Source organism: Dermacentor albipictus, chromosome 9 (assembly GCF_038994185.2).
Source record: "Dermacentor albipictus isolate Rhodes 1998 colony chromosome 9, USDA_Dalb.pri_finalv2, whole genome shotgun sequence".
Taxonomy (NCBI): Eukaryota; Metazoa; Arthropoda; class Arachnida; order Ixodida; family Ixodidae; genus Dermacentor; species Dermacentor albipictus.
This window is the reverse complement of record NC_091829.1, coordinates 12731292-12750786: the sequence shown is the minus strand read 5'-3', so window position 1 is coordinate 12750786 and position 19495 is coordinate 12731292. Positions and strand designations below refer to the sequence as shown.

The following is a 19495-nucleotide window of genomic DNA, read 5'->3' as shown; positions in this document are numbered from 1 at the left end:
AGAGGGAGTGCACAACACCGGTACACATGATACGGAAGCCGAATAACCAATGGCGAAGAGCGCTTACGGATAAGAAGCTTTGCGAATTCAGCCTGAGGTGTGCGAGTTAACAGACACTGTACAGACAAAAAACCCCGGTATAGGATCGGGAAACAATGCGTCAAATTACAGAAAATAGCTGTATGTAACAGCTGCGTGTGAGAGCTACATGCAATACAGAATAAAGGCCGAAAATTGCAATGAAGGAAACGCAGTAATTTACTTCTTTAATATAAAATAAACTTTAAATTAAACAAACAATGCTGATCTATCGTTGTGTAAGCACGACGCAGGGACGAAGTCTTATTCGCAGCCGTGACAAGCGAGACGAGGCGAGACTGTGTACATCGCCAAGACAGAAGCGTTCTCGTCATGAGAACTAAAGTTCGGGGCGGCAAGGTGCGCTATTCCCGGGTGGAGCACAATGGACGCTTTTTGGCTATTCTGGCGGCTCATCGAGGTGCCGGTCAGTATTGGCCTTATGTCGAGGCTAAAGTTCGCAGCCAAAAGGCGGGAGATGGCTTGGTGCAGCAGACCGGAGTCGACCTGATGATGTTAAGGATTGCGGAGGCCAACCGAGCAACGACCGGATTATGGACATCTTAGTGGACCTGGCGTTCCCTACAACGCCTCGGTCTCATGCTCCGGGAATCGAATATGATCACAGGGACAGGCTGACCAGCGGCGTCCATCGTCGCGATCTTGGGCTTCCGAAGACTTTCGTATCGAGGATTCTGGCGTCGTCTGCGCGGCAGAAGCAGCCGGTCGGTTCCAGACGAGGCGTTCAACATTGTGGATGCGTTCCAGACGAGTTGCTACGCCGTCTGCATTCGTCCGATGGCTGCGCGTGGGGAAGTCCAGACGACGTGGATTGGCACCGGCGCCCTTGTGGCAGGACGTCCAGACGGGCTTGCAGCCAGCAGACTCGCTTCGAACCTGCCAGACAGCTTCGAGTTCTTGGTGTAACGGTGGTGGACTCCGCAGCGTAGGGCACGAGTCTTCTTCTGCCACGTGGGCTCGATCTCGCCAGCCAAACTGTCTGTATTTTTTCCTCTTTGCCTGAATGAGCGGCGCGCTAGAAAGCGTAACTACTGTATTCTTCAAAAATATCTATTTAGACAGCCAATAGAAAACCTGCAGATGTCTTTCTGCGAACTTTGTTGAATGTCCATGAACTGACGGCACTACGATTTTGATTGCAAATTTATTGCGGTACACGAGACTTTAAGAGACAAAGAAAAAAACGAAGAGGCCTATGTGAACAGAGTGTGAACAGTCAGATTCTGCCGCTTTTTGGCTGCCCAACATTACACCAATATTTCAGGCAGAGTTATCGGTTATCCTTCTAGCTCCACGAAAACTTCCCTCATATATATTTTTTCAGTCGTAACCATAGCCGACTCCCTATCCGTTTGTTATGCTCTATCAATACGAAATTCATCTACCATTCTCCGACAATTTTATTCATCTGTACCCCAACGTTTACGCCTCATCCGTTTGGTATGGGTACCAGGACACGTGGGACTCACTTTAAACGAGTCAGAAGACGCACTAGCGGCAGCATCTCATAAAGCCCGGTACTGAGGATCCTAATACCGCCGGCATACATCACGGCCGCAAGATTTTAAAATTTTTCTGTTCAAGAAAAACATACCAAATCGTGTGTATTAAATAACACCGATTTTCAGCACCTTATATTCTCTTGGCACAGCAGATGGTGTTCAACAAGAAAATTTGAAGTTTCATTCACGGGAATGCGTTGCAGAATACCAATGCTTAATTTTTATCCCCAAAGGTCTGATTTGGCACCTTCCCGCAATGTTTTTATTACAACGAACCTGAAACTATGGAACATTTCTTTGTAGAGTGCCTCAGATTCGATGTGCACAGAAAACGACTTCTAGAAGGTCCCCTTCGCCAACTTGGATTAGTCATTACGCCTCCAGCGATAGTGCCTCATGGGGCGTCGGCACTAGGACACTGCAATAGTATGTGATGCCACATTTAATTTTGTAATTGAAAGAAAAAGAGAGCGCCGTGTTAATTTTATCATCTTACTTTCCTCAATATGAGCACAAAAATATTAACTTGAAATTTTAAAAATACATGGCCTGAAAATTGGTATTAACGATTAGTATTCATTATATCATTCTTAAATTATAAAATTCTATTTAAGCATTTTCCCCTTTTTACCTACTGCCGCCCGATTCATGGCCGATCTCCCGTTGCCCCGTAGTGGGTTGAGCCATATCCGTAGGCACCAAACCAAATCTGCCGTTGCCCCTACCGCCTGTATCACTGCCACTAGCGGAGATTAACAACGACCAACGAGCTTGGCCTCGCATTCTGGCTACCACCGCCACACTTGGAGCCGTCAATTCTGCCCAACACGCAAATTCGAGGTCACGCTAACGAGCCTACGCTGCCGTGTCCCGACACTAAATGTCTATACACACAGGACAGATTCGGCGGCATCTCCATTGTGTATACAGCGCGGGGAACCGGACACAATTGACCCCTTTCTCCTTGCGTGCCAACGATTAGGAATAAGTTTGCTCGAGGTCCCTATACACAACGTTGCGCCAGCATGAACGTAAGCGCAACGCTGTGTATAGTAGAAAAACATACCGCTTTCGCTCGGAGCTTCCACGTTGGGAAGCAGCTACCAGAATGCCTGCACAGAGATAACAGACTTTATTCTTGACACCAATCAGCTGCCTTCCTAAAACAGTAAATCCTGATATTCACCTATGATTCGGTTCACTTTAGCATGACGACGTTTCCACTTAGAAATCAAGTATTGGACGGAAACCAGTCTGGTCGGGAATATACAGACAACGTTTTTATAAACTTTGAACACCAAGCAGAATACGTGTCTCCCTATTATAGCTTTTTTTTTCTCAAAACTTCTTTCATCCATTTTCTGCAAACCGCCCAAATTTTAACCGATCCACCACGGTGATTATGTGCCATCTCTCCAAAGGAAAAACAACAATAATATCAGAAAGTGTTCTTGCAAAGACTACAAACTTACCGAGGACAAAATTACCACAGAAAGGCTGGAAATCACACAACAAAGCAAATTTAGTGATGTACCACACAAGTTTGGCAACGTGATCGAATAAATACAATTTTGTTGCTTATATTTATTATATATAGAAAGCAATAGGCGAGTTTCTTTTGAAAGGAGGGCAGGGCCTAGAAATGCTATGTTAAGAATGATGCAACAGCGCGGGCTTGTGGTGTGGTTTAATAGATTACGCTAACGTGCAGCAAACAGTACATCATACAAAGAAAAGCTTGGGCTGATATCCTCATGTAAAACTCTTGCTTGGGCTAGTTGGTTCATGCTTGAATGAGTAAAGGTAAGGCGCAAAAGACCAGTACTGAAGAAGGACACAAACGGCGCCGGTCCTGTCTTTTGTGTCCTTCTTCAGTACTGGTCTTTTGCGGCTTGCCTTTCCTCATTCAATGATATCCTTATAGGCCGCCATGGAAATGCTCGCCACATGTTCACCTCTCTTGTCATTGTCGGGAATGTGGAACATCATTCATCATCATCATCATAACCACGACAGACACACATGCACAATTTACATCACAATTGTATATTTCAAAGGAGAAGGTTTATATGCCCTAATGCATTAAGATTAAAGATTACGGAGGTTTTCTTTGTGTTACATTCGATAATAAAGAATATACCTGAGCTATACGTATCTTAGACATCTCAAGACCTGCGGCTTCGAGACGCATAAAGAGATCAATCATTTCTTTTCGTCTTCGATGATTTCAGAAGAGCTTCTCCGGGCGCAAAGTCGTCGTGATTTACGGGAGTTTTTCGTGTTACAATTACTCCATTCAAATTTAACTTGGATTCTATGGAGATTAGATGCTACCCGTTATTGTGTTACGTAAATTGCTGTTCCAAATTACTTTCTTTTTCGACTTCCGCAAGCGACTGTCTTCGTGTAAAGCGCGTTTATCTCATTCGCTTTTACACTGCCATATTCTCTTTTCTAGAGAGAAAATTCCATCCGAGCTGTTCTGTCTGCTACCACTGCTAATACGGTGCTAATAAAGACATCGCACCTTCTCTGAAAATGGCCTGAAGCAAATGGAAAGATGCTCAAATCTTCCTTGTCGTTGGCGGAAACTGCCCAAGAAACTGTCACACCACGTTCTTTATTGCGGCTTTGCTCCCACCGAGATCCTTGCTTTGGTGATTTCAAAACACCATCCCCTACAGCGGAAACGCCTTAAGTTTCACGGGCGTCCTCCCCCCAACTTCGTGTCGTCATAAAGTACTCCATTCAATTTCTACATCGGCGCGCAGCGGTTTCCTCGCCGTCTGCTTCTGTATTACACAATAACACTGCCCCAAAACTACTTCCTGCCTCTCTCTCGCGACCAGGTGCAGTTTGTAGTTCGTGCTTGCCTCGTTTCGTTATCGTTTATTTATTTATCTCTCGGTATACCATATATTTCCTATCCTCTACTTGCTTTCCTGGGAGACGTCTGCAATGACTGTTCCTAAAGTCATCGTCTGCTCCAAAAATGACCCGAAGCAGACGGAACGGAGCGTGACGGCCCCCTTATCGTGGGCGAATCCTGGTGCCCGGATCTATCGCGTCCGGCAAACCTACGAGGAACAGGCGTATCCCCTCCACGTCGTCGTGTGCAACGCGGAAACAGACGCCGAACAGTGCGCACGTCTTCGTGCAGAAGATCGAGACAGAAAAACCGTTAGGCGGTCGCGCACAGACGGAAACGCCGCGTTTCCGCGCTTCCCTGAGCGTCGTCTCTTCTCGGCAGGGATTCCTCGCTCGCTCGAGGGTTGCTTCCTTCGGTACAGCGGGAGGGGAAGCCACGAACACCGGTGGATGGTAGGGGGGAGACATATTTAGAAACAAAAACACACGTACAAAGTGCAACAGAAGGAGAGCAAAAGAAGAAGATGAAGCTCGCAAGTGACCTTCACCTTAACATGGCGGTTGAACGACTCGCCAGGTATGCGGAAGGCGGAGAGGAGGAGTGAGAGAGGTAAGCAAGGAGGAGGGGGGGGCGGTTCGGAGCGCGCACGCTCCTTTGATTCGGTCAAGGTTGCACGGTTCCCGATCGAAGCGAGGCGCCAGAAGGAAGTAGCAGAAGACAAACAGACGAAAAGAAAAATAACAGAAAAAGCAGAAGCAGCCCACGAAAATTAAGCTAGCGAGGCAGAAGCGCCGTCGACCATTTATTTCGAATTTGGGAGAGAGCGACGCGACACATGTCCTCCTCGGCCCGCACGTTCTTCTGTTCCTCTATCTTTCTTTTCCTGCGCTCTTCGCTCCGTGTGATGGAGCCTCTCTGCGTCTCCTAGTACCTCCTCGCCCCTCCTTTCGTCGCGCAAGCTGCGTAACGTTACGGCGGCAGCGTCTTACGGCGTAGCCGAAACGTCCGCGTCGTTCTCCGCTGCTGCGGGGCAAAGTAGGTGACGACCGATTCGAGGGCGGCGGGCCAATGGCAGCGTCCGGAGAAAGAAGACGCGGAGAGTCACGTGACGGCGCGCCCGTGGCGCCGCCTGGCGTGTTATTTAACGTAAAGTGAGGGCACCTAGGTAAACTGTCCGCACAATCACACTCGTGTCCGGCAAGCGAGCAAGTGAGGAACCCCACAGCCGAACGGACGACGTCTGCACAAGAGACACACGCGCACCGGCTGCAGACAAGCCTTGCCGCCGGCCTAGCGCGCATTTTGTTTTTGTTTTGTTTGATTCTCTCTCTCTCGTGACGCGACGACCCTGGATTTGTGACCGTCGGTCTCCCTCCGCCGTACTCCTCTCCCAACCCGCCACCACAGTCGATGTCTCCGCAGAGACAACGTCACTTCTCAGCGAGCTACTCGAATAACAGGTAAGTCGATGCTACATGTAACCTGCAGTTGCGAAAAAAAAATTTTTCCACTGTGCATCACTTGGTCGTCCCAGACGCATTTATGCAATCGCCGCGAAGGAGAGGCAGTTACGAATACGATAGCCGTATACTCAATTGGCTTCACCCTCATTTTCCTCTCCATCCAGTCGAATTTGTGAGACGAACGAGACACCAAACTCAAATGAATCCACGCCAAAAACACGTATGAGACTACCACGGTGCGACCTATCGCCATGTTGGATTTCCTTCGACGTCACGTTGCAAGCGAATTGTCTGACAGTGTTACCGTCACGAAACTGAGATCTCTTTCACTGCAAGCAGACGACATGTGCGAGAATTCACATATCCGCATGACATAAAGCACACTGATAAGACCGTTTTTGGAGGATTAATTCGCATGCAGAGTGCCAGATTCATACTTGGCCCCTTACAGATCCATATATATAATATGACGAATTGTGGGTCTGACGCTGCAATTTCAGCGAACCTAAGTAGTGTACTTACATGCACAATTTTGTTTTTGTTTTTACAGCAGTTTGTTTGCTACTAAATATAACGCATGGGTCGCACAGCTAGAGGTTAATGCATATTTATTGGGTCTCAGGAAGTAAAATACAGTTATGCTGCCGTCTTACGACAGGTGCTGTATAATGGCTGAATCACAACCATTGTTTGTGTATCTATTCTTTTCTCAGCTCGTGCGAAAAAAAAAAAAGACTCCACATCATCGAAGCCCAATGAGTTCGGCAACACTGTAAACACCCCCAAAGCTCATTTCGCCGAACTTAAAACTTGGAATTCTTGGTCACACTTCAAGAAAGTGAAATTGAGTGTAACTGTAGAAAAATGCTTTATTTTTGTTGTTTTAAAAATGCGTGCAGTGTTAGCACCTATCCGACGGCAATAGCGAGGCTGGCCTCACGTACACTATCATCAATTACTCAAAAAAAGAAGGTTGAAGTTATTGTAATTGCAGAAATTTCCTCGCAATGCTAGGTGAACCAGTACCTCTCCACATCCCCTCGTATTACGACATAATTTTGTTTTCTCTCTCTCTATCTCATGATTTAACAGACAGTCAAGCGAGAAAGAGAAGAAAGGGGTTCCTGCCGGCATGTGCATGTTACTCCGCATGGGGGAGGTTGATTAGGGATTCAAAGTCGCCAGGAATTTCCATTAGCCCACTTGAGTTGTTTAGAGAAGTTCTTCACGCTTAACTAAAAGTTCAAAAACTCATCGTGCAACTTTGTCCCAAAGTACCAAACCTCTGCACCTGGCATGGCTGGCATTCCTGACCTCAAAACTATTCAGCTTCAACGAAACGAGCGGTGCACTTCAAATCATGCAGTTACGGCCACGGGACCACATCGAAGCGCGGTTATAACAAAAAATCAATCAATCGATCGATGAATCTATCAATGAATGTTGTTAGTTCAATAGGATGACTGCCTCCGTCGAGTTCCATTCTCTTTTTGTTGCTCATGTGTTTACGATCAAATTGTCATATTGCAGCGAGTGCTGCGGTTTGTCACTTTCGTTTAGGGCACCACACATCAAATCGATGCGCCATACGCATTTCATCGATGCTCATGCCCATAGTTGGTGAAAGTACTCGTTTACTCCAAGTGATTTCTACGTTCAAGGCGTATAACGGAAAGAAGTTGTGCGCGTTGTAACGCAGGACCTGTTACAGATTGTGTGACCTCGCAGTTCTTTCATGCTATTTCTTCAGTGGCGCTTACGCTTTGTGCAGCCATAATCATACTCATACGGAACGAGGATGCTTAGTCATACTCCAGTGAACATAGCATTCGGTTTTCAAATGAAGCTACAAGTGGTGCTGTGTGCTGCTTTCAAAATGCTTGGATTAAACATCCATCTATGTCGCACCCCGATAATTACCGCTGGTTAGGAGTGACTTGCAAAGTCACTCCTAATTAAATAATTTGGAATGTGAAACTTCCTCCTTTTGTGCGAGTGGGAAACAAAAGTATTGCAGAGTACTATAGTTAAAACGCAATATAAGTTAATTTTATAAGCTAGCTTGGTATTCGTAAATCTAGCAAACATCACGCGACGAAATAAGAGATAATATTTTATTTTAAACTGAGAACACCGGGAGAGCGAGAGAATCTCCTAGCGTCTAACAGCATGACTTCCTTCATATGGCCCTGGAAATATACATTTCGAAGTGTTTAGCAAGTTATATTTCGTTTCGCTATCTAGCTGGCTGATCTGGCTGGCCGAATCGCACTGCACATGCATGCAGAACCAGCAGACCAAGATACCCGTTATGCGCTCTCCATTTAAGCATCTCTCGCATCGGTGCGCGTCCGTGCATCGATTCGATAAGTAGGAATTCGATAACGCTTGGTGAGCGATCAGCGATCCAATCCGGAGATACCAGCGGTGCGTCGGAATCTGTTCCTACCTTATAGGGCAAAATTTTTCTTTGCTCCCCCCCCCCTCCCCCCTGGCGTTCGACGTGCCGTGGCGTGTCTCACCGAGTAAAACGGACCGATACCGCAGATGATATAATCCAAACTGGGCCAATGCCGAAGAGTGGCAGTAAAAGGTGGGAAGTTGTTGTGCAGATCCTAGCATTATAAATGTCCTCGAAAGGGTGTCGTCATGCTTCGTAATCCCGGACTTGGAGTGAGCGCAATCATAGGATTAGCTGGGTTGATCCTCAATAATGTTATCGCATTACAGTCGCTCACGTGTAGCACGTTGACCAAGCTTCTTTGCCTGTTCCTTCAGGATTTGGAGTCGACGCCTCGCCGAGTAGACATAGCGGAGGAGCGCGTTTCTTGCAAAGTTGCGCGCTTAGAGAGGAAGCACGAAGGAAAGCTGCGGCGTTAGAGAGGAAGAGTTTGGTGAAGAAGCTATTTGCGTAGCGGAGCTGGATTTCACACGTCGCAAATGGTGCTCGTACAGTCCGTGGCTGCTCTAAAGGACACTTGACCAACGCCTGGATTGGGAGGGGCAAGTTAATCAAACACAATTCTGGGGGTTTTACGTGTCAAAACCACGATCTCATGATGAGGCACACCGTATGTGGGGGACTCGAAATTAACTTTGATCACTTGGAGGTTCTTTAACGTGCACCTAAATCTAAGTAAACAAGCGTTATTGCAATTCGCCTCCATCTAAATGCGGCTCCCGATAAAGGGATCCAAACCTGCGACCTCGGCCTCAGCAGCGAACCGTCATAGCCAGAGCTACAGGCGCCGGTTAGGAGAGGCAAGTGATCATGCCTTTGAGAGGGGCGTTGACACGAATCGGGTCTAGCGCTGCGTTTCGTACTTTTCAACATGCCCACCCGTACTGGCGTGTTCTACCTGCCCCACAAAACCTGGCATTGCGAGAGTGCGGAAGTCATCGAGAAGCGTCAGGTCCATCGATTCCCGCAGTGCGTGGGATCCGCGCAATCTTTATCAATAACGTGGTTGGACCATCGAACACTCTAGCGGTTTCCCTTGTTCCGATCTCTCAGAAAGCGGCTATGCATATTTTATTATTTATTCATTGAATCGTTTATTTATCGTAACGCAACTCATGGGCTGTCACGACGATTCCACGGTGATCATTCATGGAACATGACTACAACCAGCGGCAACGTCGCTATTGTAGCCGAAAAGCGTTCGTAAAACCTTTTAAAAAGAAGAGAAAAAAAAACGCGCAAAGCACGCGTGATTAGCTAGATCTTAAGTTATGATCAAAAAAAAGCGAAATGATCGAGGAGGACAAAGTATTTATTAAATGAAATGAAAAGACACGATTGACGAGAGCTTCTGCTTCTCCTTGCTTCCGTGTCGTGCCAGTGAGGAGAGTAGCTTGTCGTGTGAAACTAGCGAGACTGACGCTCAAAACAGCGCACGCTTTTGTTTTCTCTCTCTGCGTAGTTTTACTTCTCTGACTTGTTGGGTGCGAAGGCCCGAAATCACGGACACCCAAACAACACAACGAATATGGAGCTTTTTATGCTGAGACGCCTTGCAAAAAAATAGACACGAGGCGTTACGTATACGCGCACTATGTATCGAGCCCACCGAATCAAATCATTCGAGGAGTGGGCCCAGCTGCCACACGAATTCCGCGAAGGGCACACTCATGGTGCTCCTCAAGTTCCTCAAGGCGGCCTTGCCCTCACGTACTATCGTAGTGGTAGCCCAAAATTGACTTAAATAGAGGGAGGGAGAAATAGAGACATGCCGCTGTAGTTTTTTTCATTTTTTCCCAAAATGTCACTTTTGCACCTCCAACATGAGAGTGCTTTACAAACTACACACTTTCCGCGGTGGCTAGTACCTGTGGCGTGCTGCTTTGCAGCTCGAGGTCGAGTTCTGGGTAGCCGGCCGCGGTCAGCACATTCCCACGGGGGGCGGAATACGAAAACGCTTGTTTATGGTAAGATTTAGGTACACATTAAAAGCCCGAGGTGGTCAAAATAAACCCAGAGCCTTCACTGTGTGGCATCTCTGATAGCAGCTGCTGTGTTTGTGACTTAAAGGTCCTTGTTCAATCGACCCTTCTAGATTTTTGGGTGTGCCTCACAAAGCTTAGTGAAAAAGCGGAAAATCACTAAAAGAAAGAACCCTGAGGGAACATCAGCTACATATTCCATTTTTCTTTATTATTTAGTTTGATACAAAATACTCTGTGCCCAGCCTCTTTGTTGTTTCTTCTTCTCCTTTTATCTCTCTTCCGCTCTCTATCTTTCATGTGGAATCACCTCAAAATTCAACAATGGCTGCTTTGGTTGTCGGTTAACATGTTTAGAGGAATAAACTTTATTCATAGAAATGAGCTGGCGGTGGAATCATCCGAGGTGGGCGGCGTCCCTTTGTCCAGGATGCCGTGTGCCTGAGCTTGGCCTTTCTCACCAGCCGATGCTGGTCTTCGCGGCTCGGGCTTGTAATCTGGGCGTCCCACTGACCGACGGTTGTAGCATTGAATTCTTTTTTTTTTTTTAGATATGTCCACACACTATATTGTCAATTCAACGCTTTGCGAATTTTCAGCCAAGTGCCACACACCTAGCTGCTTCATTCATAATGAAGTCAGAGCGGATCACTGGGTATTTCTCGGGGGAATAGTATGAGTATCTCAACTTTATTAAGGCAAAACGTGGAGGCTACTGTACAGGTACCTTTTCGTTTGCTTTTTCTCGTAAAAAAAAGTTATCGCCAAGGCACCGACTTTATACTTGTCTTCTAGGACCTCAGTGGAGAAAGTGTCACCGGACACCAATTTGAAATGAAAATCAGAGTTGGCCACTCCTTCTAAAGAAAACCAAATGATCAGGCATGGTCGCATACTAAATTATTGTTGGCAAATGAACCACCTGGATAGCTTGGACATCTTGGCGCACTGGTGTGCCCATAGAAAAGACAGCTCGGGTACTTCGAACATACTCTTAATGTGGAAGGCAGTCACCACACCCCTGAAAGGCCTTGCGCCGCGATTGACCAAGAAACGAGATCAGGTCAAGTTCAACAGGTCATGCCCGTCTTGACACAGGAAGCGGTCATGCCAGTCCCTAGCTAAGCGGTCGGCCAACTTCACATCTTATTCCGCAGAGGCACCTCGCATTCTAGGACGGTGATAACTACGAGACGCAAGTTGCCTCTTCCGTTCTCGGAGTACCATTGTTTGAAAACAGATCGTTGTTAACAATGGGTGCTGCTTTCTGTCGCAACTGAAGACAATTGCGACCTTGCAGACGACTTGTGTATCTGCTCAACTTCAATGCGACAGAGTTCTCTCCTTATACATTTATAATAGTCAGAACATTAATTTAATAACGTTATTGCAGGCGGAAAGTCGGATAAAGTTCAGGCAAAGTGCAGTAGATAAAGCAGCATTATTGAAGCACTAGCCGAGCTTCATATCATAATTTTTATTTGCTTTATAATAGGTTCCACCATAGTATACACGGTTGCATACGGGAACGAACAGGCCGTGACTGAAATAAACGACATCCCTATCTCTGCAACGCGTCCTTCTATCCGCTTCTTTCCTCAAAAGCGACGCGCCGTCATTCTTCGATCGGGAGGCTGTACGCATAAGTTTATACACGAGGCGTAAGGCAGGCAGGCAGGCAGGTCAAGTTCGCGGCGCAAAACACGGACGGGGCCCGTACGTCCTTGACACGGAATTACGCACGCTGCGGAAAGGAGGCGACGGTGCCGTCATTTTTACGGCGGTCGACCTCTCAACGAACGCAATCTCACGAGCCCCTACCAATTCCCCTCTTTCCTTCATCGTTCTTCTAGCAGAAACGGAACTGCCTACTCTTCGGCTCTCACGACTACGCGCTTGTGAAGCGTCGTCTGCCCTGTTCTGCTTCTTGGTTGCATAACACTTGTTTTTGTGTCCTCGTCTACTTCTTCTTCTTCACTTTGCGCGTCTTGTGTTTACTTCGTCGCTTGACAGTTTCTTCTTCCCTCTACTTCGCCTGCTTCTTTGTTTGTGCGTCTGCTTTCTTTTGTTTCCGTCTACGTCTTCATTATCTTCTGTTTTAGTTGACGTTATCTTTTTTTTTTTTCCTTGCGTTGTACGCGTTTCTCTTCCCACGGCATGCGTCGTCTGCTACTACGCCGCGGTCACTCGCGATCCCCCAGTCTGCTCCTCTTTATTCCTTCTGCTTCTTCCTACGCTCTTTCCTGTCGCTGCGTGTTGCCGTCTCGGTTTCCAGTTGGGGCCCGGTCGTCCGTCCGGCCCGTTGACCCGGTAATCCCCGACGACGGGACGACGAGGAAGACTGGCTACTAGCCGGTCGAAGCCAGTAGGTCAGCGTATGGCCGCGGCGACCGCCTCACGACGCGCCTTCAAGGAAGGAAGGAAAATGGCGGGCGCGGAAGGCAGCAGCATCCAGAATGCAGACCGGATCGCACCACCCGAAAGGCATTACAGATGCACCTCGGATATCGAAGCGAGGCGGGCTGCGATCCCCCCCGGCCGCCGTGGTTGTCGTTTCGGTCTTTTCCTCCTCGCCACCACGTTCGTATACGCACCTGCACCGCTTGCAGAGACCAGTTCCCAGGGTATCCCCCTCCCGTTTAGCGGCATATATCGAGTCCACGGTAGTTATCTCAAGTTTCCGGCGGAATTTATCGTCCGCTTTTAATGGATTGCTCCACATATCGCGCTCGAATCTCGAACCGCGCGGCCAGCGTAGTAAGGTCTACTTTGTCTAACGATGCGAGTCGGACGGCGCAGACTGATTCAGTCGGGCGGGAGTCCTTTGATACCGTACGTGGATGTTCTCGGTCGCAGTGGGAAAGACGACGGGGTTATCTATAAGTGGACGCACTTCATGGGAGAACGCAGTTGCTGGTATGCTTGTTTTTTCGAAACACGGGACCGGGTTCCTACCCTACCGAAAAATACGACAAGGTCTCATTTTACGAGCGCCCAGTCATTCATTATTATCTGGTCGATTCTGCGTCTTCGCTTCGTCTATTTTACTACCATGGTCTCCCGTCATCCCGTACGTCAGTGTATATCTCCGTATACGCATTATTCAATGCGTTTCCCGTTACGATATTCACTAAAAAAATATTATGCCGTGAAAGGAGACTGTTGCGTTTAGTTGTAGCGCATTTCTATAGTTTCTTCTTTGCGCGTTCCGTCGCATTCTGTCAAGCGTAGAGTTTAGCGGGCGGGGACACAGAAAGCGACAGAACCAGTGCTGACTTTCAAGTATATGTTTTTTTTCGCCAAGAATAATGTGATATGCAGTATAAGCACGAAGAAAAATGCAAGAGAGACAACAATATCTATGAAAGCCACAAACAAAAGAAAAAAAATAATGAAACACGCTATATATATATATATATATATATATATATATATATATATATATATATCGTTGTTGCCTAAGTGATATTGCTTCCTCGTGCAACCAGAAATATTCAGTTCCTTATTTGATAAACTCAAGAGCTACATTTTTTTCTTTTCATTCCTGGAAACCATGTCGCATAAGAAATGGTGTTCCGTTTCTTAATTTGTTTTCTTTCACTCAATTACTTGTTATTTATGTAATTGCTATCTGTTTTGTTTTGTTTTACTTTATTTCGCCTTGCACGTCGTTCCCTTTCTTGCACTTTTGAAATAACAATACCGCATGTCAAGTCCATTTGAAGAACATATAGTACAAGCCGCGTGAAGTCAGCGCTGTTCTTGTCGCTTTCTTCGTCCCTGTCATTTATTCGAACTGCTACTTTTTTGCTACCTAAGTGGAAGGAAAGGAAACGACAAACCAGAAAAAAAATTCAGAGGTGAATCAGCAAATTTGGTGGAGGGTATGCTGTGAGCAGGAGGCGAACCCGCGATCTGCAGTGCCCCTTTCGTTTGCAAACATGAGGCCTGCCAACACCGACTCAGCCCTCCCCATGTCAGAATAAAATAAAATTAAAGTTATACTACAACCTAACGCAATAAAAGTACCAGTACTTGATGAAGTATACTAAAGACTGTTCGATAAATCAACATTTTGATTGTTTGTTTAAAATCGGCAGCTATGATTATCTGCGCCTAAGAATAACATAAATGTTTACGAATTATTGCCGAAATAGTCGCGTAAGGCGGCCAGCAATCGTGATGCATTGGTCGTTGAGGTTGATGTTGCGATTGCGGAAGGGTCGGCATAATCGTTGGCTTCGAAAAATTAGGCTCAGCAAAAAGAAATCAGTCAGCGATTTAGTTTTGCTCAAAACTACAGGCGAATAAAAGGTCGCCACATAATCGGTGTCAATACGACAATCGTAAACGAGCTCTAAAACCTGGCCATTTTCCGTTGAAATCGCGCAAACCACCAGGTACCCAACGCGACTCACTTTCCAAGTCCCACGCGTTGCTTATTCAGAGAGAAAGCAACACCTCTCTTTTTCGACGGACACGTTCGCACATCCCACAGGGCGTGACCATGCCGTGCCTTTGTTCGGTCGTGTGGACGCAGGTCTAATCTTTAGCAACCCACATAGCCGTAACGCATCCGTGTTACTTTTTTTTTTCACTCGCATATTTTGAACGCGAACTCACGTTCAACACCATCTTTAGTTCGTTCCGCGTGCTCACCTTTCACGCCCAGTGGATCGCGATATTTCGTGTCTGCCCAAAGAGCGGCTGGGCCTCGCTGAACACCTTCGCCTAGGAACGCGAATGTGCCTGCGCAAATCTTAAAAAAAAAAAACACTACAACGGTTAAAGCGAAAGCGTTGAAGTAGTACGCGCTCCTATACTATGCGTACACTGTACACCAAGGCAGCGAGCGTGACGTGTTCTTCAGCGGTTTCTTGTTTTCGTTGTTGATGTTCTCGCATCAGTAAGTCTAGTTGCCGCGTACGCTCTGCTATAATGCATCGTTAAGAACCGCGTGATGGGTCGACACTCGACAACAAATGCAGGGGAGTAATTACAGCGAGTTTTACAATTTACAGTGAATGTGAGATGATTAATTCCGTTTAACTAGCACACTTACCTGTTCCGTTACAATCACTGCATTTTTCTTTCCAGAAATGTATCCAGCACGTGAGAAAAAGACCAACTACGTCGTGTTTCCGTCCTCCTTTTCCTTTCTTTATTTTTCTTTTTGCTAACTAGGAAGGCAGTTGGAGTGTTTTGTACTTTGCAGTGTTATGTTCGTAAGGATAGGCCCGCATTCGAATATAAGCCCGCAACGCCACGTAATCATTCGACGTACAGAATTATACTCATTTTAGCAAAGCATTATTCGAATTACGCAACATGTACTCAGATCCTCTGTTATGGTCGTGCTATAATAATGGAGCGATAAAATTTGACACAGAGCTGCGATCCATCGAACGTTGTCTCGGTGCAGTCATATTTACGACCTGAGGCTCGTAAAGCGAATTGGCTCGCGCAAACACCCCCATCCTAATGTACTTTCACTCTCTTACATACCATAAACGGAGGACAAGAATTACGACTACGGACGCAGACGGGCACGTTTGAACCTTTGCATAGAAGGCGGCTGTTTTAATTATCTTTTTGAACGGTCGCAATGGACATGGGAGCACAGAACCGCGCAGGGGTTTCACGACTTCTTCACGATCCTCCGTGCAGTCATTTTCCGCACGTCTTCTAGCACGACATGAGAGCGGTCCCCGTTTTCAGGCAGACGATTACGGGGCGCCGAGGCGTCGTCTGCTGTATTACCAGGTGAATAAATTGACGCCCGCCAGACCGAAAGACGCGCATACCTTAGTATGTTAAGAGGACTGCCGACGACGAAACGTCTATAAGGCAAGTAGAAGAAAGCGTTGGAGCATTAGGTCACTTGTCTCGGCAGTCTAGAGGAATTAAATAAGGCAAGCGGGTTGTAAAAGTGAGGCCGGTGAACACGCAAGACAGAAATTGCTCATAATTCCAACCACCGTCGGCCAAGCTAAGATCAATGATCGTACTCGGGAAGAGCAGGCAGAGCGAGCAGACGGCGTGAAGTACGCTCTTGTCAAGGTGGGCAGACGAAACCATTTGGTGCACGCAGACGGCGAGAAAAACAATAATATGCAGAAGGCTTAAAGCATCGTCACGGTCCCGTGGTATTTCGCACACCCCAAACCATGATTCCTGACTACGAAAATAGAATAATAAAAACTACGCTATACGGAGCGTGCTACTGACCTCACTATGCTTCCAGTTGCGTACAATACACACGCAAAGGTCCGATAATAGGCGGTTCCGCGAAAATAACAGGGCACGCAGGTCTGTCGTTTCGCAGCTTTGCAGTTGTCATTACGGGGCCATATGTGGGGGCGCTCAGAGCGTTTTGCTCCTTCCTTCCGACGTCGGAGCGGTTGTGGTGCCCCCACTCCATGGCCTCGTGATCCGGCCCGCTTTTACGGCGGCTTCTTCTATCGGATATTCGCGTGGAACTATTATCAGCCCGTTCGGGGTAATTCAGTCTAAAGTACACGCGAGCTCACGCTTCAGGCGACATTGTCAAATGCTTTACCACGTGGTCCTTTCTTCAGATAATGACGATGACCATAGAAGTGCTGTCATGGTCACCGTGAATGTAATCGTGGCATTCACCATGCGAGTGGCGAAATTGTGCTTCAAACTTCGTTGCAACTCATCGCGACGCAATTTCGTCAGCGAGCGGGCGACGTATGCGTCACCTGAGGGCGGAGAAACAGCGTGTGGCGAGCGCGTGATATTTGGCGAGCACGAAACAAGCAACAGCCCGCAGACCTCGAAATACTGACCCAAATTTAGTGTCCGTCACTGAAATGTCGCCCTCATTGAGGAACTAATTTTTTTTATTAGGGTAACAACGATTGGTGAGCTGTATTGGGAGCTATGAATACCTATCGAAGATTACGATGGTGCTATTACGTCGTTGCCCAGAGTATCACATATATCGTGAGAGGCGAGAACATTCCGCAGCGAAGTTATATGCATCGAGGCGAGTATAACAACATGCTGTCTTCTCCAGTGCGTCATAATAGTAGGCTAGTAATAATAATAAAATAATATTTGGGGTTTTACGTGCCAAAACCACTTTCTGATTAAGAGGCACACCGTAGTGGAGGACCCCGGAAATTTTGACCACCTGGGGTTCTTTAACGTGCACCTAAAGCTAAGCACACGGGTGTTTTCGCATTTCGCCCCCATCGAAATGCGGCCGCCGTGGCCGGGATTCGATCCCGCGACCTCGTGCTCAGCAGCCCAACACCATAGCCACTGAGCAACCACGGCGGGTGCTGTGGCTAGTGAAATGCTGCGTGTGACTATAGAACGCACCCGATGGCTAGCTTATCGTTACTTATCTGACTTTTGACAGTCATCAACTGGTCAGAGTTACTGTCTTGAGCCAAAAAACCGAGGGTCATTGCTTCGTGGTACCGGTAGCGTACCTGCGCCTTCGCAATTACCTTCAGTTGCGATAATCTATAGTCTGTCGTCCTGGTTGACACGCACACACACACGCATACAAACATACAAAAAAGAAAAGATGAGAAACAACTGAGCCGCAAGCAACAACAGTTCCGTAGCTGGACTCCACTTCTACTCGCTTTCACCAGCAGAACCACAAAGAGGAACAAAACGCACAAGGATCTGCAAGGACTTGACTACCAACTGTCCGAAATTCAAAGTGATGTTCAAATTATCAACCCAGTGACAATCTTTAGGCTGTCTCCCCTGCCATTTCCTACCGATTACCACATTTTACCATGTCTTAAACCGATCAGCAGGCGCCATATCGGGCGCGGGTAAATTCATACAGATGTGAAACACCTATGTCCCACGTAACAAACGGCTATTACTAAAAGTGACAGTATGTGGCGGAAAGTTGCGTAGCGCAATTTATAACTTCTAACAAACACCCAAGGAGAAAGAAACGCAAGGAGAACAGTGTTTGAGCATGATAGATGTCTTCTGACCACCTCCTTTAGCACACCAATAACAAAGCAGAGACAGGCAAAACGCATGTTATTATCAACAAGAAAATTGTACCGAACTAGAAACAGACGACATATTTTTAGGCAACGACAAGAAGAGCACCGGCTACTTATAAGCTGTAGCAGACAGAACATAAACATCTAGTCACCCCCACGCTCCAAGCCTCCATAGAGAGGAAAAACAAAGGACAAATAGATCTAGGACCTGAACGAAAAGGACAACAAAAAAGTATATCTAAGTCCTGAACGGAAAGATTAGCAGACGATAATACCGGCACTGGTGCAGAAGAATTCAAGGGACTAAAATTTGAAAAAGTAAAATTTAAAAAATACCCCGATGAAAGAAACGAGAGCTTCTCACATGGCGCTCCGCAGTCGCCTATTGAGCAGACGAAAAGTTTATACGGACGAGACATTTCAAAACACACGCAACAGGCACTGCAAAATACAAATACAGTATACGAAGCATGAGAAACAAACATGCCCCATCAATATCCAAAACAACTGCGTTCACGGAACACGGTCGCCGTCTCCACTTCCCACGGCCCGGCGGTGGAGTTCAAAGAAGTTTGGCTAGTTTCGTCTCCCACGTTGCTTCTTTTATCGTCGGCTCATAGCTAGTCTTGCCGGCGACGCTCATGGTAGTTTCGTATTTTTTTTTTTTTTGTCTCCTTGGCGTCTGTTCTTACGCAACGATCAAGGTCAGGAATGACGTCCCATCCACGAGGCGTGACCGCTCGCAGGTCGCGGCGAGGCAACACTGACCTAGTTCCGAAATTTCCGGCGGCGCCAAGCGAAGACCCGGTATTTTGCTCTCCCTCGCCCAAGCTATCCTCTGTCTGCCCTTGCCCATTTGCCAGGGAGAGGATGAGGTCCCAGACATAATGGCGCTCTTGGCCTTCTTATTCGTCTGCTTTTTCGCTCCTTCTCGTTCGTTTCTTTTTTCTTATTCCCTTCCTCATCCTCGTCCTCTTTTTCCTTCTCATCGTCTTTGTCCCTCCGATTTCTATGCCTTTGCAGCATCTTTTTATTTCTTCTTCAGCGGCGATGTTGCAGTGCAGTATACGTTCAACATATTTATTCGCACGCACGCACGCACGCACGCACGCA

The 19495-nt window shown here is 47.0% G+C and overlaps 1 protein-coding gene across 3 annotated transcripts in view; it reads left to right on the top strand.

The window, feature by feature from the left end:
* The first annotated feature begins 240 nt into the window (after positions 1–240).
* Positions 241–19495, top strand: part of LOC135911113 (probable ATP-dependent RNA helicase ddx17) — a 39433-nt gene continuing 20178 nt past the window's right edge. The window contains exon 1 of one of the 3 annotated variants that reach the window (XM_070525635.1): positions 241–1076. Coding sequence is in view for 1 of the 3 variants with exons in the window: in XM_065443230.1 (XP_065299302.1) it covers positions 5881–5930 (50 nt within the window). In the remaining 2 variants the exon portion in view is untranslated. Of the gene's footprint in view, positions 1077–4390; positions 5080–5133; positions 5931–19495 lie in introns of those variants that run through there. The other 2 variants (XM_070525634.1, XM_065443230.1) reach the window with 2 other exon arrangements.